The 24,186-nt window shown below is 47.2% G+C and overlaps 3 protein-coding genes across 3 annotated transcripts; 1 reads left to right on the top strand and 2 right to left on the bottom strand.

Annotated features, from left to right (window-relative positions):
• Window positions 1-1,631: 1,631 nt before the first annotated feature.
• Window positions 1,632-8,311, bottom strand: LOC139201141 (calmodulin-like protein 4). Its single transcript, XM_070830384.1, has 5 exons — window positions 8,117-8,311; window positions 5,744-5,774; window positions 4,015-4,155; window positions 2,524-2,712; window positions 1,632-1,729 (listed from the first exon to the last, which is right to left on the bottom strand). The coding sequence occupies exons 1-5, from the start codon at window positions 8,309-8,311 to the stop codon at window positions 1,632-1,634; spliced, it is 654 nt and encodes a 217-aa protein (XP_070686485.1).
• Window positions 8,312-8,586: 275 nt separating this feature from the next.
• On the bottom strand, window positions 8,587-18,807 carry cln6b (CLN6 transmembrane ER protein b). The gene is made up of 8 exons (XM_070830385.1): window positions 18,671-18,807; window positions 14,759-14,876; window positions 13,491-13,589; window positions 12,281-12,469; window positions 11,574-11,629; window positions 10,999-11,121; window positions 8,808-8,936; window positions 8,587-8,734 (listed from the first exon to the last, which is right to left on the bottom strand). The coding sequence occupies exons 1-8, from the start codon at window positions 18,805-18,807 to the stop codon at window positions 8,587-8,589; spliced, it is 999 nt and encodes a 332-aa protein (XP_070686486.1).
• On the top strand, window positions 18,706-23,166 carry fem1b (fem-1 homolog b). Its single transcript, XM_070830980.1, has 2 exons — window positions 18,706-19,194; window positions 21,337-23,166. Exons 1-2 carry the CDS (start codon window positions 18,947-18,949, stop codon window positions 22,970-22,972), a joined length of 1,884 nt encoding a protein of 627 aa, XP_070687081.1. The 5' UTR covers window positions 18,706-18,946; the 3' UTR covers window positions 22,973-23,166.
• Window positions 23,167-24,186: the final 1,020 nt, after the last annotated feature.

Raw genomic sequence — 24,186 nt, forward strand, 5'->3', positions numbered from 1 at the left:
TCCTAAAGTCTGTTTTTCTAATGTTTCTCTCCTCAAACCTCTAGATCAGATCAGCTGTGAAGAGTCGAGTCATTTTAGGGAAGCGCTGGTTTTAAATAGTCATTTAACTGTTTAACTGTTCTTTTGTTCCTGACAGTCATCATGTCATAAAAGGTCCAAACTATGAAAATAAAATCCACATTATAGTAAAGCAGAGTTCTGTTTTATTCAGTCTTCCTGTTAAAGTCCGTCCCCTCAGCTCAGAATCAAGACGCTGTGTGTGTTGTGGATGCTGTCAAATGAAAAACAAGTCCTCCTCTTATCTCATCTCCCTCTGTCACATGTAGTCTAATCAATATTTAACTTCTTAATCTCACTTCCAGGCTAAAGGTCGTCCTCCGGAGGAGAAGAGTTCAGCCTGGAGACGCTCAGAGCTCAACAACTTCTCTTCATTCTGAAGGTTACATGCTGCATTCGACCGCGACCTCAGAGGGAGCGCCATCATTCATCGTGCCGTCATGTGTCGGACGGTTCCTTTAACCCAAACTCTGCTCTGCTTCGCTAACATTCATTTGGCTCGCTGAGTAAATCCACAGTGTGACGTCAGTGAGTCCAGACTGAATGACCTGGGGGTTAGACATGATGCTGCCCAAGGAGCACAAGTATCAGAAGAGGAAAGAAAAAGAAAGAAGGCAGAATGAGGGGAGGCAGTGGCAGCTGTTGACTGCTTTCTTTCCCAAAGGTGAACCGAGTTTGCTTGTTATGCAAAGTCCAATTAACTTATGTTGGTATGTTGGTTCATGAGGGAGAGACAGAGAGAGACAGAGAGAGAGAGACAGAGAGAGAGACAGAGAGAGAGAGAGAGAGAGAGAGAGAGAGAGAGAGAGAGACAGAGAGAGAGACAGAGAGAGAGACAGAGAGAGAGAGACAGAGAGAGAGACAGAGAGAGAGAGACAGAGAGAGAGAGAGAGAGAGGGAGAGAAACCATCACAACACTTTGACACATTATAAATCAATATCTGATTTTTTTATTTTTAGATAATTTTTTCTCTTTATCTTTAGTTGTCATAGTAACAGGCTCCACTGGGATGGGGCCCACTGACAGTGAGAGTGTACAGGGCCCAGAATTTGGTGCTACGCCCCTGTCCACAGTAATGATCGCTTCTTAGTCACTTTAACAAACACAGTTTCCCAGAAGTCCCTCTTCTTTGTGTGGGACTCCAGTGTCTTGAACAGAGGTGTCAAACATACGGCCCGCAGGCCAAGACCGGCACGCCAGAAGGTCCACTCTGGGCCAGGGGACGACAGTTACAGAGAAGAGAGACTTCAGGTCGTTCATCATGTTTTGTAGAAAGAGAGTTCATTAATGTGACTAATGGGATTAACACGCAGTAAAACAAAGGGAAACATGTGCAGTTGTGGTTATTTAAAGGTGAGTTTGATGAGTTTGACCCCCCTGAACTCTGAGGCAGCAGAGCTTTGGGTCCAACGTTGGTCAAATGACTGTACAGAGTGTGTTTCAGGGAGAGATGGTGTCTGCTGATGACCTGAGTAGTTTTCTGTTGGGACAAACATCATCAAACCAAACACACGCTAACTTTCAGTTGGTGTCGACGAACTGAAGCAGCTCGGGGGGGTCGTTGGCTGAGACGTCAGCGCTTTGCAGGGCAGCGAGCCACCGCTTTGGCAAACTGCTCGCAGTGGACCCGCCCGTCAGCTCCAACACCCGCCTCCTTCAGCAGCTGGTCCACTGAAAACACAGCGACAGGGCCGTCAATCACAGCCTGCTCTCCTGCACCTGAACGCCCCTGAAGGACTCACTAGTGGGGGGGGGGGGTTATGCTTTATGTAAAGAGACTTATTCTCTGTTCATGTCACATCACAGAAGCTCTAATGAACTTCTAACTCTCATGACGTAGCAGATTAAGGAACAGCTGAGTGACACAGAGCTCCTCAGCTGCAGACTTAAACCCAGTTGGTGGTGGACGTGGAGGAGCTTGTTGATGTGCAGCAGAACTCCTCTGCCTCCACCTGTCTGCTGACATGAACACACTGACAACTTCTGCTGCTTTGTTGTATGAGGAGCAGACGTGAGCTGCAAACAGGAGGTTTTAGAGGGCAAAGCACCCTGACACGTCACTGAAAGGACTTCCTGATGTCCCAAACACCCAAAGAGTCTGAAACAAACACCTGTTGGTTCAGAGCAGCTGTGTCAATAACTCATATTCATTTTATGGGAAAACACCCTGTGGGTTCACAGGGACGTGAAGCTGACGGCACTTCTATTGGCTTCATTCTTTAGTTTCCTGTCTTGACACTAAGAGGAACCTTTACTCAGGCTGAAATGTTCCTCCTGTTGTATTTATCTTTCAGGATGACTTCTTCTCTCTGAGCTATAATCTGATTAGATGTGATGTGACTCTTCTCTTCCCCCCAGACTTGAATACAAAACCTCTTAAACTGTGTGGCTGCACATAACAGGATTAGAATGAAGCAGAATAAAGTGTACCATGACTGCACATGAAACATAAAGAGGCCTCTCACCCTCCCGGTCGGTCAGCTTCTCTCCCAGCCCGGTGAGTTTGGCTCGCAGCTCGGAGGCCTGGATGAAGCCCTTCTGCTCCTTGTCGGCCATCCTCATGGCCTCCAGGATCTCCTCCTCCGGCGCCTCCTGCTGGAGCTGCCGGTGCATGATGCTCAGGAGGGTGGAGAAGTCCAGCTCTCCGCCCACATCTGCAGGCACAGGTGAGCTTTTAGCGGAGAGAGCAGACGAGTAGGTGAAGGCTGCAGGTGATAGAAGAGAGAGTGGATATGGAGTGAGTTGTTCAAACAGGAAGACCATGAAGCTGGAGCCTGCAGGCACACAGGAGCATTAGAGCCACAGTGTCACCAGTCAGGTTTTAAGGGAAATGTTCAGATGCCCTCTCGCTCTCGATGCACCCGTCCATCCACGTCCAGCCCCCCCCTTTGGTCCTGAGCTGTAGGTGTCACAGATAGAAGCAGCAGCACGAGTGTCCAAATGTTATCAGACCAAATTCTGACGGTAAAACGACTCATTTCGTCGAGGAATGTTTCATTTGACTTCGAGATGAAGCTCCAAAAGTAGTTCCCCTCTGATTCAGAGCACCAGTGGGATCACTCGGCTGTGATTGGCCACTGAGCCACCGCAGAGTTCTAGAACATGACATCACGACACATTAGAGCACGCTATGACCTCACAGCATTCTGGAATGACGGCAGCACTGAGATCAGACGGACGACGGGAAGAGACGCCGTCAGTGGAAGAATAGATGTAGTTTAGTTTTTTTCTGGTGATGCTCCATGTTTTTGTTAAAGGTACATGAACACACACACACACACACACACACACACACACACACACACACAACAAAAGACAGGTTTATTTCACATATTAGACCAGAGTACAGTTCTCTACAGTGTAAAGTGTCCTTGGGGGGCTCTCTATAAATCAAGGCTACTATGACGACACTCAGATCCTCTGAGCAGCTCTTCACCCTTCATTCATCTGCAACCTGCTGGGAGGAACAGCTTCAAGCTCTGAGGAAGTCAGACAGGAAGTCAGACAGGAAGTCTGACAGGAAGTCTGACAGGAAGTCTGACAGGGAGTCTGACAGGGAGTCTGACAGGGAGTCTGACAGGAAGTCTGACAGGAAGTCTGACAGGAAGTCTGACAGGGAGTCTGACAGGGAGTCTGACAGGAAGTCTGACAGGAAGTCTGACAGGAAGTCAGACAGGAAGTCTGACAGGGAGTCTGACAGGAAGTCAGACAGGAAGTCTGACAGGGAGTCTGACAGGAAGTCTGACAGGAAGTCAGACAGGAAGTCTGACAGGAAGTCTGACAGGAAGTCAGACAGGAAGTCAGACAGGAAGTCTGACAGGAAGTCTGACAGGAAGTCAGACAGGAAGTCAGACAGGAAGTCAGACTTGAAGTCAGACAGGAAGTCAGACAGGAAGACAGACAGGAAGACAGACAGGAAGTCAGACAGGAAGTGGAGCGGTCACAGGTGTACCTACGTATGCTGTGGCTCTGCAGGTGGCGCTGGACCTCAGAGGGGGTGGGGTTTGACCCGAGGCACCTCATCACTGTGATCAAGTCCTGGGATTCAATCTTCCCTTTACGCTGACGGTCGTAGAGCGAGAAACACTCTTTAAAGTCTGCAGGAACACAGAGAGAGAGACACACAGAGAGAGAGACAGAGAGAGACACACACACAGAGACACACACACACACAGAGACACACACAGAGACACACACACACACACAGAGACACACACAGAGACACACACAGAGACACACACACACACAGAGACACACACACACAGAGACACACACACACAGAGACACACACACACACAGAGACACACACAGAGACACACACACACACAGAGACACACACAGAGACACACACACACACAGAGACACACACACACAGAGACACACACAGAGACACACACACACAGACACACACACACACACACACAGAGACACACACAATCACACAGAGACACACACACACACAGAGACACACACAGAGACACACACACACACAGAGACACACACAGAGACACACACACACACACACACACACACACAGAGACACACACACACACACAGACACACACACACACACACACACACACACACACACACACAGAGACACACACACACACACACACACAGAGAGACACACACACACACACACACACACAGAGACACACAGAGACACACACACACACACACAGAGACACACAGACACACACACAGACACACACACACACACACACAGAGACACACAGACACACACACACACACACAGAGACACACAGACACACACACACACACACACACACACAGAGACACACAGACACACACACAGACACACACACACACACACACAGACACACACACACACACACACACACACAGACACACACACACACATAAAATCGATATATCTGGTATCAGAGGTATTGATATTCAGTATTGATCCTCAGTATTGATCCTCAGTATTGATCCTCAGTATTGATCCCCACACCACTGTATGCAGCAGGTTAGCTTAAACATTAGCTCCCGTTAGCTAAAGGAGCCTCTGCTGTCAGTGGAATAATTAATAATTAAATTATCTGGAGATCAAACTCTAACGAGTAACATGAGGCAAATATTGACTTCAGGTTTGGTGGGAACAGTTTCTCAGTCGTCCTTAATGGATTCTGTCTAAATAAAAGATGGGAACAGATCCTACATCCCACTGTTTTATCTTTTAGGTCTTAGGTCACACCTCCTGCCTGCTGTGGAGCGTTTAGCAGCTGAAGAGCAGATATCTGACATTCATCAGCCCGAATGATGAATCTGTCCGTCTACAGATGGATTAAGTGATGAGACCACCAGTGACGGTGGACCCTGATCTAGCTGATGAGCTCTGACCCCTCAGCAGCTCCTCTGTCCTCTCTGTGAGGGCAGCGTCTCCTCATTAGGATAGAAACGGTGTTCAGGTGGAGCCTTTGTGTTTAATCGGTGCAGCAGGTGGAGGACGTCAGGAACAGGAACAAGTTCTGCTCAGAACGCTCTGGGTTTGTTCTAATCTCATAAAAACCACTCACTTTGCTCCTGTGCTGCAAAAAAAAGGACTATTACACTGAAAAAAAGGCTTCAGTCATCTGAAAAGAGGCTGTTTCACTGCAGGAGCTGGAGGCAGCAGTTCACCAGCAGACTAACTTCATCAGAGAGTGTAATGAGTCTTACCATTGATCTGATCCTGCGTCAGGAACTTTGCCTGCGATCAAAGGAGGAAGACAGCGTGAGAGGAGAAGGCAGAGAGCAGGTGACAGGTGAGGCTTCACACACGGCTCAGTAATCATCTCACCATCGTGGCTCCTCTCAACTCTGCTGCACCGTCACAGATCAGGAAACTGATCCAGGCGGCTGTAAGATGAGGAACGTAATGGAAGTGGACGGAGGATCCTGGCTGGGAGTCCGTGTGGAGGGGCGGGGCTCACCTGTGACTGTTAATGAAACTACGGCTTTAATGAAACACTGTTCCTTCATTTCACTTCTCGTTTCAGAGAAGAATTCAAATAATCCTGATTCACATTATTGATTTAAACAGTCAGACACAAATTACTGCTGATTCTCTTTAGCTTAAAACAGAAATATTTATCAATATCCCCTTTTGTTACTGACACCCTGCTCCTATAATCACCTGTAGAGCCTCCACACCGAACAGCAAACACACATTCAACCCTGTCTGTGTTTGTCTCTATGAGCAAGTTAAAGCTGCTGAACCAAGAAATAGACTTTTCTAAACTCTGATGTACATTTTATGGTTTCATCATCCATAAAAATGCCTAAACCACATTGGCAGAGGAATTTTACACCCAGCTGTAAATAACCAATGTGGCTACTTATGCACAGATCAATGCCCGAATTAATTAATCAGTTATTTCTGATTCTGATTCAGATTCAGAAGATATTAAGTATTTAATGGACCTGGATTTTATATTTGACTTATTATTTTGAGCCAAACCATCAACTTCTCCTAAAACTAACCAACTAGTTTTGGTGCCTAAACCTAACCAACCTGCCACAGGAAACTGATCATAATAATAATAATTATTATTATTATTATTATTATAATAAAAGGAAAATGAAGTATAGTAATAAAGTTATGAATTCTGACAGCGGCTCTCCTGTGTGGATGCTCTCCAGCTGCTTCACACCACGTCGTCCTTCACACGTTCACATCGTAAATCTGAGGAACGCTGAATAATGTGCAGGAAACATGGCGGTAAATAATCGTTCAGCTCCACCGGTTCTTTTAAAGTCCTGTGAAACAGATGTTCGTCCTTTGAATCTCCTCTTTTAACTCTAACACAGCTGGACTGATTCACACGTTTTTATCATAGCTATGAACATATTTGGACAAACGTTCCTTTAACCCAACAGAGTTTAGTCAGAATGTAAGAACAATATTTTCACTTTTCTTAGTTTTTATTGTAAAATCAGTCTTAAGTTGGATGAAACTTGGTATATAAACGACTTTAAAAGCCTTAAATTTAACTTCCTGATACATGTAGACGCCCTGAATCTGCAGAGGGCCGGGTTGCTTTGTGGGTAATGTAGGCAGCAGGTTTGGACAAGAGGGAATAATCCTATATATCTCTGGGTTCTCTGCAATGATGAACGTACTCCTGTAGCTGGTACAGTCAGGGCTGCCTACACAATCCTCATTGTGTCTCATTGGAACAAGCATGAAGAAAAACAGATGCTTAGCGCTGTCGTCTCTTTCTCAGCCTCCTCCTCACTGCTGCTCTCCTCCTTACGTGACCTCACACGGCCCGAATGTGTCGGCTGAAGAGGATAAACCTTAATGCTCCGTATAAAAGGAGCTTTCCCTCTCAAATGTGAATGTGTCGACGCTGCCGTTCAGCACAAGCCTCCTCACAGAAGAAACACGTAAAGGGATCAACAGGCTTAGAGAGCAAACAGGGAGGGGGGGTCATTTCATTTTTATTAGTTCAGTTTCTGCACACGTCCAGCAGGAGGAAAACGCCCCCGACTGAGCTGCATGTGTCCTGAAGGGCAGCTGAAGGTTGACAAACAGCAGATACATTAATAAGAGAGCCAACATGTGGACTGAATGCAGTATTCAGATAATGACTCATACTTCATATCCACACACGTGTTGTGTGCTTTTCAGGAAAAACATGGGGAGGGGGGGGCACCGGGGACACAAAAAACAAACACATAAAAAGCCCATTATTGCTATTTATCCTTACAAATCACATAATTCAATTATTTGTCCACCTTCCAAACTAATTGTCTGTGAAATGTCCATAATTAATGCATGAGCCCTGAAAACCACTTTCCTCTGAAAAGACTTTCAGCAGAAGCTGTTTCATTACAAGTAAATTAGCTGTTTGTGGTTCATTAACATCACACTGGACACGGGGGGGTAATTACACCCCCTCCCTTCACATTATATATAGTGGAAGTGATGTTTTACTCCAGCTGTGATCAATCAGAGTGAAGATCTGAGCACTGAGGAAGCTGTTAGCTTCTCCATGAGGTCCACTGACATCAACAGGGGGGTCAGGTACAGGGTACAGGTACAGGTACGGGGTACAGGTACGGGTACAGGTACGGGGTACAGGTACGGGGTACAGGTACGGGTACAGGTACGGGGTACAGGTACGGGTACAGGTACGGGGTACAGGTACGGGGTACAGGTACGGGGTACAGGTACGGGGTACAGGTACAGGGTACAGGTATGGGGTACAGGTACGGGGTACAGGTACAGGGTACAAGGTACATGTACAGCGTACAGGGTACAAGTACGGGGTACAGGTACAGGGTACAGGTACGGGGTACGGGGTACAGGTACAGGTGAGACAATGACACAAGATTCAAGATGGCTGGAGTGACTTTGCACTGTTTCTACCCATGATCCTCTCTGTCCACATCCTGGTGTCTGAGTGACTGGTAGGTAGTAAAAGTGTTGGAACTGGTCCAGTAGATCACCTCAGCCAGCAGCCACCAAACGGGCTGCAATGGCTGCAACGTGATCCTTTTGTTAATGAGCGGTGTTGTCACGTGTGGTCCTTGTGGCGGAGGTGGAGGGTGTACACGGCGCGAGGCTGAGGGACGTAGATCAGGCCGGGGTGCTTCTTCCTCAGGACGCCGTCGCTCCAGAGACACGACACCCAGAGCGCCACCAGCAGCAGAGCGGCACAGAAGCTGCAAAGGCACAAAAACATGAATCTTCAAATTCACAGTGCGCCACAGATCACCTCTGACAGCCGGGGGTCACCTGTAGAGCATGAAGACGCCGTTGCCGTCGGGAACCATGCCCCGCCTCCTCTGGTGCATCACTGTGGCGGTCATGGCGAAGAAGGTGAAGATGAAGAGGATGAAGGTCTGTCCCTCAGTGATCAGGTACCTGACAGGTGAAACAGGGAGGGGCAGTGGGTCAGTGCACTGCACAGTGAGCAGATCCCCAAGGTTTACAACAACAACCCTCCCCCCCCCGGGTCCTACCTGTCCTACCTGGTGTCTGAGTGACTGTAGGTAGTAACAGTGTTGGAACTGGTGTGTGTGTGTGTGTGTGTGTGTGTGTGTGTGTGTGTGTGTGTGTGTGTGTGTGTGTGTGTGTGTGTGTGTGTGTGTGTGTTTGAGTGTGTGTGAGTGCCTCTAGGTGTTAGTAATAATTGATCAGGTAGCTCTCAGGTGTTGCTGACTAATTACTTGAGTGAGGAGGCACTCAGAGAAGAAAGCAGAGCTGTAGAACCATGTCAGGAGTGTTTGAGTGTCTTTGCTCTTTAAATACAAACCTCAGATCAGTTTCTCTCTTTTATTATTTTAATGTTTATTATTTTGTGATTAGAGCAACTTTCTAAATAACATTTAGCTAAAACAGGTCCTGAAACAAAAGGTTCAGGTGAACACCTGAAAATGATCATTATTACTGCTCTAATTAACCCATGATCCTCTCTGTCCTCATCCTGGTGTCTGAGTGACTGGTAGGTAGTAAAAGTGTTGGAACTGGTCCAGTAGATCACCTCAGATTCACTTCAGGTGTTACCTGGTGGGACACACACTAACAGGGAATACCTGGACCTGCTCACAGCGGCAGCACGTGGAGATTAAAGGTCCCATATGATGACCTGTGCACCTGTTAGTGTCTTTAATCTAAATGTGTCCACAGAGCTTCAGACCATCTTCTGGCAGGAAATGTGTGTGAAAACACACCGTTTGGATTTGGCTCCTCTTGTGATGTCATTCCTGTACATTATTACCGACAGGTCTGCGTTAGACGAAGCAGTAATTCAGATCCTGCAGGTCCCAGCATAAATATCGAGGTTTAAACTTTGCCGCGGCGAACCCTTGCAGGTTCAGGATGGAGTCCACAGTGTGCAGAGTCAATCCTGAACGGAGCTCTGTGATTGGCCAGAGGGAGCACGTGATCACCACCTGATCGCCCTGAGAGCCGGAGGGTCTCGGCAGGAGACACAGATAACCTGGAGAACATTTCACCTCAAAACACCGAGCGTCAAGATAACATCACCACATGTTTTCTGGTTTGTTTGTGTTCCCGTTTTAGCCGCCGGCGTCTCAGCAGGGAGCCGTTTCACCCCCGAGCTCTTCTTCTGCCGCTGGCATCAGAGGAGATGTGACCGAACATCTGATTCATCCATCGGCAGCTCAGCCATCGACTCAGTGAGCACAGCCAGGTTTCTGTCAGCAGTGTCATCACAACGACAACGGGTACAGGTACAGGTACAGGTACAGGTACAGGTACAGGCACAGGTACAGGTACAGGTACAGGTACAGGTACAGGTACAGGCACAGGTACAGGTACAGGTACAGGTACAGGTACAGATACAGGTACGGGGTGTGTGTGTGTGTGTGTGTCCCTGGAGACTGGCCTGTAGCAGGAAGCACAGAAGTGGTTCTGACCATGAAATCCCTCTGGGGCCCCGTAGGGAAGCAGTCAGTCATTCACATCCATTGATCCAGAACGATCAACCTTTTATTTCAATCATACACACACACACACTAACAACCACCATCACATCCCTCATGAATAAAACACATCATTCTATCTAGCGAACAGATAACTGCTGCTCTGACTGAAGTTCAGCTCAAGGCAGCGAGCAGCGTCTCCTACAGGGACTGAACCTGCAGGCGCTCAGACCCTCCTCCAGTCTGAAGACCTGGTTCCAGACCTGGTTCCAACACTTCTAGAACCAACCACTCATGTTTTAGGGGGCAGGACTATCGTTTGGTGTTATTAAAACTCAAAACATGTCCTGTTGTGTTTTTTAATCAGGAGCAGACAGTCGTGTTTGGAGACGTGGTTCTCCAGCCTGGGAGGAAACAACCAGGTTCTTAGAGAGTTAAACCAGTTAAACCAACTATGAACCAGAACCAGAACCAGGTTTTGGTGTGTGTGTGTGTGTGTGTGTGTGTGTGTGTGTGTGTGTGTGTGTGTGTGATCTGACCAGTAGTAGGCGGCGTTGGGGACGAGAAGGATCCACGCTGCCGGCGGCATCTTCTCCTCCTGTTTCCTGTGGATGAAACAACCACTGAAGAAGAGGAAGAGGACGAGGAAGAGGGGGACGTACCTGCAGGGAGGAGACAGAAGAAGAAACACAGAAGAGAGGATGTCACCCAATGTTTTTATGCAGCAAAGTAATTGTAAAAGTTCTGAATACGGTTTATCCTCAGTGGGAGGTGGTGTTAGCACGTTAGCACGTTAGCATGCTCCTGTTTAAATGGACACAGGATGTGCTGCAAGTTAATGACGTCACAAGAAGAAGAAACTCGTGCTTGGTGAAAGGTCCAGACACCGAGAACAGACTTGTGTATGTGAACTGTGTTTCTTCTTCTTTCCTCTCCCAGGAATCATCTCTGAACCACTGAACTAAACTAACTGGTTGTGTGTTAACTAGGTAGAACTAGTTCCATCCAATATGCTATTACCAACGATTTAGGAAATGACTGAGCCTTTTTAAAACACAAAACTTATATTTGCACGATCAGATATTTATGATTTCAAGGTTTGGGGTCTTCTTACCACATCAGGTGACCAAGAGTGTCGTCAAAGTAAAACAGGAGCTCGAAGGCGTCGATCTGCAAAATGAGATAACGTTCATCAGTCTCCTGATATCAGAGTCCAGAGTCGGTCCTGTACTGTGTCTGAAGGAGAGGTGCTGCTGTGGTCTGGTTTGTTCTAATTCCCCACATCATCACAGGAAGGTCACTTTGGATTTTCCACAAATTCAATTTCAGTTGTTAATTCCCCACGTGGCCACATCAGAAACCTATCTGACTGTTTCATTAAGGGGGTCAGTCACCATACTGGCATCAAGAGCACCGCTAACATTTCAAGGCAGCAGCAGAGCAGCAGCTCTAAAATCCCTGTTTTAGTGAATGTAGTCTGGTGTGTGTGCTGTTTGTGGTTAAACCAAAAGGATCTTCCAGGTCTCTCTCTGTAGGGATCCTTTCCATGATGCTGTCACACACTTAGAAATTTAAAAAAGGAAAGTTGTGGTTTTATGGGGGGAAATATTTCTTGGCCAGGAGCAGTGACTAGTCAGACTAGTGTTATTTTGTTTGTGTGCATATTTAAAACTCGTACTAAACATGTTAATCAGTGACTCTAGGACAGAACAGGCTAGCTGTTTCCAGTCTTTATGCTAAGCTAGGCTAACCACCTGCAGGGAGACAGACAGGTGTGGTATCAAACCTTTAATAAGACAGGAGGAACAGGAGGAAACCCACCAGTGAGGACGGTCTGAGGGTCTTCATCACTGGGTTCTCTCTGACCGGAAGGTGCAGCTCGTAGCCAATCAGCAGGAGCCGCCGGATGATGGAGTCCGCCGCCAGGTGGAGGCTGGTTCCCATGACAACAGCAATGATGCCGAGGTGGACGGCTGGGCGGGGCAGCGTCCTGGGGCTGCGCTCCAGCATCTGAGGACAGAAGTTTGATCTGAGTGATGGTACAAAGACGTCCGTCTGTGAGTTTACTGCCTCGCCGTGACCACAGACTGCGTGATCGTATTTAGAGAGCTATCAGCTAATGCTACTGCTAGCAAGCTAGCTTGAATAGCAAACTGTACCTGCAGCTCACATTAACTGTTCTATTAGTTGGGATGCTAATTTTAGCTCAAGAAAAACTAAACATACTGAAAAATTGAACAGCCGACTTCTTGTGTTCACACTAAGAGACGAAGCTGCAGACCAACTACTGACGCTCACTGTTGAGGTGCTGCTCGTCATGGACTTGTGTACATTAACTCACGATTATCTTTAATAGCTTGTAAACATTATTTAGTAGCAATATACAGAAGTTAACATTAGCTAGCATAGTGTCAGCTAGCCAAACAAAACACCTCCACGACTTTCTCTTGTGTGTATGTTACATTCAAGCTAGGCTATATGTACATTTAAGCTAGGCTATATGTACATTCAAGCTAGGCTATATGTACATTCAAGCTAGGCTATATGTACATTCAAGCTAGGCTATATGTACATTTAAGCTAGGTTATACACTCCTAAAGCTAAAACTTTCTGCCAAGCTGCAGTTTACTTTTGTTTTGAAAGTGTTTTGGTAAAAGCAGGGTTAGGGTTAGTAAGCTAATAAATTAACCATTAACCAGTCATTGACTAATAAATGACTGGCTGATGTTTCACCGTGACCCTGGAGAGCTGGGAAAAGTTAAGGCCAGCTCAACTTTAGTTGTTGCCCGTCGACAGGTGTCATGTGTCAGTTTGTCTGGAGACTGATCTGTTTTCCTCTAAATAATTGACTAAATGGACTGAAGAAGACAGTAAACTAGAGACTGAGAGCAGAAACTGTTCACTGAGCTGATAAATCATTTCCTCATTGACTTCCATCCAATCAGACTTCTGTTTGGAGCCGGTGGAGTCGCCCCCTGCTGGACACTAGAGAGGACCCCCCCCCAACAGTCTGTGCCTGTGTCTGAGTTACCTGGAGCAGGATGAGCGGCGTGCTGATGCCGTACAGGACGTGGAGGAATTCTGCGGCGCCGGGACGGTTGAGAGGAAACCAGGCTGGTGGGAGGACGAGCTGCAGCAGGAAACATGGATCCAGTGATTCATTTCTCCAACACAAGCACAAAATAACATGTGTGATTTAAAGCCACGTGGTGCGGCCTACAGGTGACCTGGTTTTTATTATTCTAATACAGACGAGGATCAAAAGCTTTTGAAGGCCTTCGTGCTGCCGTAGTTCAGCATGCTGAATAAAAAGAGGATGTGTGGAGGTTAAAACGATGTTGGACTAGTTTCTCTTTCACTGTGAGCTTTTTGAACAATGAAGTATATGTTCAATGAAGTAGCTCTGAGTGGGACGGTTCGTCGGAGCGCTGCCCTTCAGACTATAACAGCTTGTCCAGGCCAACTAAAGTGATGTGTTTTTCATTTCTAAAGCTCTCCACCAACATGCCTGCGCCCAGATTACACTGTAGAGCCTATTTACAGTTGTTGTGACAGAAATGTCCCCCGACGCCTTCTTTTGAGGGGGACAACTTATCAGACATGTCAGCAATAAAATGAAAAATATTCCTATATTTCACTTCATTACACATGTTTATATATATATATGTGTGTGTGTGTGTGTGTGTGTGTATATATATGTATATATATGTGTATATATATATATATATGTATATAGTAGTCAACCACACTGACTGAAATATAAGTTCAACCTGTGAAGGATTAACAAAACTCGGTTTGTTTGTTCTGTACTTTTTTCCCTCTAGTTTTCTGATATGAGTCCTGCTTTAAACCACAGTAATGTGTTTAACATCAGCCAGATGATGATGATTGTAGGCCGTCATGTGACCATGCAGCTGCTTTCATGTGCTAACAGACTGTGTTTAACAATCATCTGGGTTGGGGTTAATAATATGTCTGCACGCTTGTTTTTATGTTGATCTTTTCTTCTATTATCTGCACATCTTATTCACTTCAGTTGTTTATACAGTTTATCATCTCTCACCAGTCGTCTGTGAAGCTCTTTGAACTGCTTTGATTTGTTTTAAAGGTGCTTTATGATTAAGGTTTGATTAATTGATTGGTTAAACACAGTAACAGTGGCTGTGACTGGTGGCGTCAGTGGATCTTATAAATTAGAACGTTTGAATTGAAAATGGAGGAAAGAAATCTATTAAACTGAAGTAAACAGTCCTTATCATCAAACTTCTTCCTCCCAGGACTGACTGAACGTCCCGTTACCATGACAACGGGCTGGCCCACATCCAGGATCCAGTTCTGGACGGCGAAGCCGAGCCAGAGGTCCAGATGGAACCGAGGCTTGGGCGACGGAGCGTCCGGGTCAGAACCGGCCGGCCGGCTGCAGAAACAGAAGCAGAAACACGTTTGCAGTCGGTCGAACTGGAGCTGATTCTGTGATTACACAATCAGCCGCTCAGTGATTATCAGTCAGCAGCTGAAAGGCATGATGGGATTTGTCTGAGATCAGCGGCTCAGAAAGGGAAGCTAATTGTAGTAAATGCAGTGGAACTAAATGCAGCTGAAATGGTGCTGAAATAACAAATAAAAAGGGAGCGACAAGTTTCGAGAAGAGTAAAAACTGAAAACAAGAACAAATGAGACGATGTTCAGTCACAAAGGTCAGAATATTCAGGTTTAACGACGCAGACACGACTTCACATCCACTGGTTGCTTGATTTGAAGAGACAGGAAGAAAATGATGGTTTTACAGCAGAACTCCTTTTAACCCTCAGAGATATCTGTTCACGTCCTGGAGTCTGAGTAGGGAGGTAGTGAAAGTGTTGGAACTGGTCCAGTAGATCACCAGTAGATCACCAGAGAGAACCCCGGGGTAAAGATACCGGAGTTACTGCTTCAATATAAATAGTTATTTTACTCACTAGTGGAGTTTTTAACACCTCCTTCATCTGTTCCAGCTGAAATTACAATAAACTTGAACTTGTCAATCTAATAGAAAGAAAGTTCTCATGTGTCTAATAATAAGAGTGAAGTCTTTCTAACGTAGCCTGCAGGCTGCTGATGCTGCTGCTGCTCTCAGTGGGATGGAGCTGACAGACAGACAGCAGCACCACAGACATCAGGAGTCCTCTGCTGGCTGTGTGACAGATGAACACATGAGATTAGAGCTGGAGGGAGGCCACTCCGTCTGGACGGAGGGCACACGTCACACCTCCACCGAAAATCAACTGTGTGACTGTGTGAGTTATTCTGATCGGTACCACAGTCTGTCCACCCTAACGGACCCTTTCTGACGTCAGGACCACTTCCAGAGCTACTCTGTCACCTGCTAACTAGCTTAACCAGCTGGTTAACTTAAACTAGCAGCAGGTGGTGTTTAGTTCCTTTAATAATCTCCAGGGGGAATTGCTTTTTGTTACACACAGCTGCAAAAGAATAAGAATAAACTTCAAACACAAAAGTAAAAAATATAAATATATAAAAGTATGTATTAAAAAATATTCTTACAAATTATTACACAGGTAGATTATTGAGTCCAGAGTCTTATAATATTAATAATAACACAACCACATGTACATTCAGAGTGAGGCGTTATACTATATAATACTAATAATACTAATATCGTTGAAGAACAGAGGCTGTTGGTTTCACACAGAAACTAAAACTTTACTATTTTTACAACAAATATACCGAACACACGTAAATCAGAGCTTTAGCGCTGCAGACTAGCACAGCGCCACCTTCAGGTGCATCAGCTTTCCAACCTTTTACCACAAACTGGAACTTTCTGAACTTGTAAAATCATCTTTTTAACTGATAAACGTCACGTGTGGTTCGTGGCTTCACCTCTCTTGGGTTGGAAAACATCATTTTTTTAAATCCAATGAAAACACTGTGAAAATGTACATGGACCTATAGGGGGACGTTTTGTGGCTCTGGTGCGAGATCAGAACCAGGAAGTGAGCCGTGGGATTAATCAGAGGCGACTGGAGCAGCTGATTAAGGGTTGAATTAATGATGAAAAGTTCATTTGACCAACCTGAACATGAACGCTGCTGCCTGCTGAGCTGAAGTCTGTTTCTTCCGGGTCAGCGGCTGCATCTCTCTCCTCCGGCTGGTTGTAAAGTTCAGACTTTTGCAGTAAAATGTAGGCAGCTAAACCACACAGCATACACCTGAAGCCTCAGTCGGAGCCAATTAGATGGACGGCAGTGAAAACCAGGAAGCTGTCACCTCTAAAACTCCTCCAGCGGTGATCTTGATTAGCTCTGACACATCAATCCTCCTCTGGACTTGTCCTTCCTCATTGTTTCACCGCTGGAGCTGAAACAGGTTCCTTAAAGTGGAATCGTTTCGTGGGGAAACATCAGCCTTTAACTGCAGGTTGATCTGCAGCAGATAATCCAGTAATCTGTATTAACCTCCTCCCAATGTTTTATTAGACAGCATTAATCTGCTTTCAGATGAACACAGTTAGGAGCTTATGGTCCAGCTGAGCCCGCTGCAGAGATCATGAATACCTGAAAACATGTTTTAATGTGACTGAGGGGAAACTGGGGCAAAGGAGAGCAGAAGGGACTGATCCCAGCTCAGTACAACAACTGGACTTCAAACCTGAACCCTGTTTTAACTGTAATGTTGTATTTTTATATATTTTGCTGCAACGTGATCCTTTGGGACAACTGCACCTGATCACAGTAGATCCACTAAAAGAGCTTGTTTGATCCACTGACAGGCTCAGAGTGTTATTCTAAGTGTGTGACAGCATCATGGAAAGGATCCCTACAGAGAGAGACCTGGAAGATCCTTTTGGTTTAACCACAAACAGCACACACACCAGACTACATTCACTAAAACAGGGATTTTAGAGAACAGCACACAGGAGCTGCTGCCTCCATCAGTCAGAGTGTTTGTATTACTGTGTGTTGCACAAATAGTGTGTCGGATCTGAATTAACCCTTTAAAACACCAAAGTCACACAAGAACACAAACAGACTAACTGATCAAGAAAGAAGAAGATCAGCAACTTCCATGTAAAATGTTTGTTTTTGTCAATAGAGTCTGGTGGCTTTGTGTCATCACAGTGTTTGGCACCTCCCGGTCATGTAGACACAAAAATATTTAAAACTAGAGACCAGGTTTAAAAATACAGAAATTTAAATTAAAACTGCAGCTACTGCGGGTGAGTGTGTGTGTGTGTGTGTGTGTGTGTGTGTGTGTGTCACAGTCACAGCTGACAGCACACAGAAGGACAGAGTGTCTTGACTTTCCTGTCCATTTCCTCTGCCCTCTTTGTCCCCTTCAGAGGCCACTTTCACGCCTTATTTCAGGCTGATTTATTTAGAATTGCTTTTCACTTTGATTTATTGTAGTTTAACTTGTGGAAAAACTCCCCGAACAGATGGGATCCTTACAGAAACTTTTTCTCTGAGTTCACCAAGTTTGGACTTGAACTTCTGTCCGAGCGGCTCGGCTCAGGTGATCACACGTCAGCACACCTGGACAGCTGCTGTGTGACCAAATACATAAACTCCTAACAGGCTTCTTTGGAGGAAAGGTCTACAGAGAGACGTCCAAAATACTGATAGAAATGTCTATTGTCTCTCTATCAGACCTTAGTTTCTTCTTCTTTCTTCTCCTGTCTCCAGGCTGAGTACCTGTTCCAGAGCTGGTCAGGTCTGTTTGTTTGTATTCGTTCCTTTATTCACTTACTAAATGACATGTTTTTCTTTAAAGGTGGAGTTGTTTTGATTTGTTTTGTTTTGATTTGATTTGATTTGATTTGATTTGATTTGATTTGATTTGATTTGATTTGATTTGATTTGTTTTGTTTTATTTTGTTTTGTTTTGTTTCGATTTGATTTGTTTTGTTTCGATTTGTTTTGTTTTAAAAAGCGGAAGTCAGGGTAGTGGAACTAATATCAGCGGGACCGAGTTACATCCGGAAGTATTTTTAAGTTGAACGGCAACTTCCGGCAAGTGACTAGCTAGCTAAAGGCGAAAGTGCTCGTGTTTTTGTTGAAATATTTGACGCTTTCTGAGTTTTTGGACACGAGCGTCGCCGGCAGGTGGTTTGTTGGAGCTAAGAAGACGGAGCCAGGTTACCGGAAACAGTCCCGGAGCGGCGGAGTGTGGTTTTATTGAGCAGCGCGCTAACGTTAGCACACAGCTAACCGGCTAGCCCGACCAGCTGACGCCTGATCCTCGGCCGATACCCGGAGACACAGACCCAGAACCCGGAGGCTCACCGGCGGACAGTGGAGCTGTGGAGCTTGGCCAGCCGGGGCCCGGGCCGTTTTTCTTGTGGCCATAACGGAGAAGCTATACTTTTCATGTGTGCATTGGGGCAGGTTTCGACATTTTAATGGGAGGCGGCTTGCTTTGGAGGATTGGACATTGCGGGCGCCCGTTGCGAAGAAAGCGGAGGTCCTGGCTACCAGTCGGGCTCACATGGAGTCTCTGGCCGGCTACGTGTACAAGGCAGCCAGCGAGGGCCGAGTCCTGACCCTGGCCGCGCTGCTGCTCAACCACTCGGAGGGGGAGACCCGGTACCTGCTGAGCTACGTGACCCAGCTGGCCGGGCAGAGGTCCACTCCCCTCATCATCGCAGCCCGGAACGGACACGACAAAGTGGTCCGGCTGCTCCTGGACCACTACAGAGTGGATACTGAACAGACCGGCACGGTTCGGTTCGATGGGTAAGAGCTGACAAGTCTCTGTAAAGGGCAACTCTGGTGTTTTCACCCCTGGGTCCCCTCTGTCCACATCCAGGTGTCTGAAGGACTGGTAGGTAGTAAAAGTGTTGGAACTGGTCCAGTAGATCACCTCAGATTCTTATTCTGAGTGTGTGACAGCACCATGGAAAGGATCCCTACAGAGAGAGACCTGGAAGATCCTTTTGGTTTAACCACAAACAGCACACACACCAGACTACATTCACTAAAACAGGGATTTAAGCTCACAGGACACAGGAGCTGCTGCTCTGCTGCTGCCTCCATCAGTCAGTGTGTTTGTCATTTTAAATGATTAGTTCAGATCCAACAGGATAATTGTTTAACACACAGGAACACACACTAACTGATGGAGGCAGCAGCAGACCAGCAGCTCCTGTGTTCTGTGGTGTAAAATCACTGTTTTTGTGAATGGAGTCTGGTGATTAAATTAAAGTTGCAGTGAGTTAGAGGTGATTTCCTGGACCAGTTTCAAAACGTTTCGTGTCTACCAGTCATCTGTAGAGGCAGCAGTAATATCAAAGTTACCCCTTAAGCTCCAGTGGTGTGTTGTCATGAAGATAATCTTGTATTGTGCCGGTTTTGAGATTTCTGCCTCCACCTCTGCACAATGAATGGAATATTATTTTTGGTGCTCACAGCTTTGAAAGATGACATTTAACAGCAGCAGTTCTCTCCAGAAACACCGTCTCTGTTACACCAACTCAGAACTAGCGGCTTTCTTCATCTCCCTAAACAACGAAACTAGGATTCCTACTAATAATTATTTTCATTAATCGTTTAGTCTAAAAAATATCTAACAGCAGCAGGTAGTTGCAGTGTCTTAAAGCTCACGATGACGCCTGCAGATATTTTATTTTGTGCCCCACAGATATCCAGCTTACTGTGACAGGAAAACACAGAAAAGTAAAAATCCTCACGTGAGCAGTAGACGCATTACAGAACCACCACAGATTAGTAGTAAAGTCTGTAAGGCTGCTCTGATTAAAGGCTTTTAACCTGAACTACTGTGGCAGAGTCACTGTGTTTTAACATCCGTCGCTCTCAGAGTGCAGAGAAGAAAGGTTGGTTCAGTGTTTACTGCTGAAACTCTGTCGTCGTCTCTCCTGTTTGGAAAGTGAGACAGAAACCTGCTGTCGCCCGGCTCTCCGTCACCTGACACCCTCAGCTGGTTTTACCGGCTGGCCACGCCCACTCTGTGATGTCACAAACACTGTTCTGACCCAGTTTTCAGGTGACTTAGGAGCAGTGACACAACTGCAGCGGGAACAGAGAGATCATCAGTGATCACAAGCAGCTAAAGATCATTAGAGCAGATCATTTTTCTCTTTTTCTTTATTTTTCATGCAGATCACCTTCTTTTTATTTATTACACTGATATAAAGTGAAGAAACAGACAGCGTTGCTATTTATTACGTTTAACATAACCGTAATGAGGATTTTATTTAGTCTTAACAATGTCACAAAGTGCTTCACAAAACAAATTAAAACCAGATGGTCAAACTGAGAATAAAATAAAAAGGCGTGAGCAGGCAGGAAAAGTAAAAACATCACATCCAAAATGAATGGATCCACGTTAGCGAGCTAGCACATAAGCTAATGAAGAAAAGGCACCGTGAACATGTGAGGCGACACTGTGGGAAAGCTGAGGGTTTAAAGTGACTCCTGCTTTAGAAAAGAAATGTTTTACAGAAAAACATGAATGAACTCGTCAGTTAGCAACCAGGCTACATGCTAACAGCTAGCTAGCAGAGTGTCAACGAGCTCTGACGTGGCTGTTTGCTTCAGGCTGCTGGTTAACTGAAAGAATAAGAATATGAAAGCTGTTGAGTGCAGTGATCTGCTGATGGGAGGAGGCACCGTCACTTCAGTGCCTTCATATTTACAGGCTGCTGAGAAATGATCAGTTGATGAGCTGCAGAGCACGGCACAGTTTAGTGAAAGGGGCCGACAGGTAACAGGTACAAGCTGTGATGGGAAAGTTAAAACTTTTTATGTATTTCACTGAACAAAGGTACGATTTTTATATTCAAATCACCAAAATTCATGAGCTTAACTTGCTTTGGAGAACTTCCGACCCTGAGTCCTGACCTCCTGTCCGTCCTGCAGGTACGTCATCGACGGGGCCACGGCGCTGTGGTGTGCGGCGGGGGCGGGACACTTCGAGGTGGTGCGCCTGCTGGTGAGTCACCATGCCAACGTCAACCACACCACCATCACTAACTCCACCCCCCTGCGGGCCGCCTGTTTCGACGGACGCCTGGACATCGTCCGCTACCTGGTGGAGCACCACGCCGACATCAGCATCACCAACAAGTACAACAACACCTGTCTGATGATCGCCGCCTACAAGGGCCACACAGACGTGGTGAAGTTCCTGCTGGAGCGGGCGGCAGACCCGAACGCCAAGGCCCACTGCGGGGCCACCGCCCTGCACTTTGCGGCCGAGGCGGGCCATCTGGAAATTGTGAAAGAGCTGGTGCGCTACCAGGCCGCCATGGTGGTGAACGGACACGGCATGACGCCTCTGAAGGTCGCTGCAGAGAGCTGCAAAGCGGACGTGGTGGAGCTGCTGCTGGCGCACGCCGACTGCGACCCGCACAGCCGCATCGAGGCCCTGGAGCTGCTGGGGGCCTCGTTCGCCAACGACCGGGAGAACTACGACATTCAGAGGACGTACCACTACCTGCACATGGCCATGACGGAGCGCTACCGCGACCCGGGCAACGTCATCCCCAAGGAGCTGCTGCCGCCCATCGAGGCCTACGGCGGGCGGTGCGAGTGCCAGACACCCCAAGACCTGGAGGCCATCCGGGTGGACCGGGACGCCCTGCACATGGAGGGGCTGATGATCCGGGAGCGTATCCTGGGCTCAGACAACATAGACGTGTCTCACCCCATCATCTACCGCGGCGCCGTCTACGCCGACAACATGGAGTTCGAACAGTGCATCAAACTGTGGCTTCATGCGCTTCGGCTGCGGCAGAAAGGAAACCGCAACACGCACAAGGACCTGCTGCGCTTCGCCCAGGTCTTCTCCCAGATGGTCCACCTGAAGGAGCAGGTGCTGGCCTCGGCGGTCGAGCAGGTGTTGAGCTGCAGCGTTTTGGAGATCCAGCGAAGCATGGCTCGGGTGGAGGCGGCGTCCGAATCGGAGCTGCCTCAGGCCATGGACAATTACGAGTCGAACGTTTTTACCTTCCTGTACCTGGCCTGCATCTCCACCAAGACCACCTGTTGTGAGGAGGAGCGCGCCCGCATCAACAAGCACATCTACAACCTGATCCAGCTGGACCCGCGGTCCCGCGAAGGCTCCTCTCTGCTCCACCTGGCCATCAGCTCCACCACGCCGGTCGACGACTTCCACACCAACGACGTCTGCAGCTTCCCCAGCTCCCAGGTCACCAAGCTGCTGCTGGACTGCGGCGCGCAGGTCAACGCCGTGGACAACGAAGGCAACACTCCGCTACACGTGATCGTCCAGTACAACCGGCCCATCAGCGACTTCCTCACGCTGCACGCCATCATCATCAACCTGGTGGAGGCCGGCGCCCACACGGACATGACCAACAAGCAGAAGAAGACGCCGCTGGACAAGAGCACCACCGGCGTGTCGGAGATCCTGCTGAAGACGCAGATGAAGATGAGCCTCAAGTGCCTGGCGGCGCGCGCCGTCCGGCAGCACCAGATCACCTACCGCAACCAGATCCCCAAAACGCTGGAGGAGTTCGTGGAGTTCCACTGAGACGGACCTGCGAGCCGAAGCTCGAACCGAACCGACGACTGACTCTGTTCTTTTTAAAGAGTTCTTATAATTTTCTAACAAATCCAAACGGTGCTGAGGACGAGTTCAGTGCTAAAGGTTTTTATAAAAACAGCGGGTTGCTTTTTTATATTATGAGTATTAATTACTAAGTACCAGCAGCCACAGACGCCCGTCTGTCCGTCCGTCCGTCCGTCTGTCTGTCTGATGTGCAGGCCGTCGCTGCAGCTCGATCACATCAGAGGACACCTGGGGCTGGGTATCGGCACTCCACACCGTCCAGGTAGCGACCTGAATAATCCAGTACCAAGCAGTAGAAACTTCTCCGGTCCAAACCCGTTTAGCGCTCAGATCTAGACAGCGATGACTGTGTGGTCGTCTTTGAGTCGGCAGTCGGAGCTCAGCGTGCCGAGATGCCACCAAAACAATAGAAACGGGGGGAAGGAGTAACAGAGAAGGTACCGGGTGAAGCCCCAGGCCGGTGTCACCTTGAGCAGGTGGAGGTGTGGTCACCCTGAAGTGATACCCAGCCTCAGCGTGAGCAGAGAGGACGGCAGTGACGTCGCCGAGCTGCTTCTTGTTTTGCCTTATCTCCGTGCCGGGGAGCCGCCATGTTACTGTGATCCCTCAGAGAGAGAGAGAGAGAGAGAGAGAGAGAGAGAGTGTGTGGAGGAGAGACGATCCGGAAACGCCACGGACGGACGGACGGACGGATGAATGAACAGAGGGATGAATGAGTGTCTGCTGCCAACAGTTGGGCCGTCACGCTCTACACATGGTTATGTTTTGGCCTTATTGTGCGACAGAGTTTATTCTCAGAGCTTTCCACTTCGTCTCAAGCTTCTTTTAAAGTTTCTTTTTTTTACACCACGTGGCCCAAAGTATGCAGACACCACCGTCCACGTACTGTTTTGGTTGATTTTAATGATTTTACTTCCAATCAGGGGGGGGATCTTAACTCCGATACTTCAGACCACTGGTTCCCAGAAAATGTTGTCTTTCTGTGCCCTTTAAACACAGACGTGTCTGAGTGGGACGCCTCGTTAATTTGTCTACGGTTTACAGCCGAGTGGTAAAAAGTCAGTGCTCACCTTTTTAGGTTTGGCTCATTTTTAGAAGTAAGACATTGTGAAACACAGAAAGGTGATTTAGTGTGATATTTGAATCATCTTCTGATCCCTCAGATTAACTAGTGT

The sequence above is a fragment of the Pempheris klunzingeri genome, chromosome 5 (genome assembly GCF_042242105.1).
Source record: "Pempheris klunzingeri isolate RE-2024b chromosome 5, fPemKlu1.hap1, whole genome shotgun sequence".
Lineage (NCBI taxonomy): Eukaryota > Metazoa > Chordata > Actinopteri > Acropomatiformes > Pempheridae > Pempheris > Pempheris klunzingeri.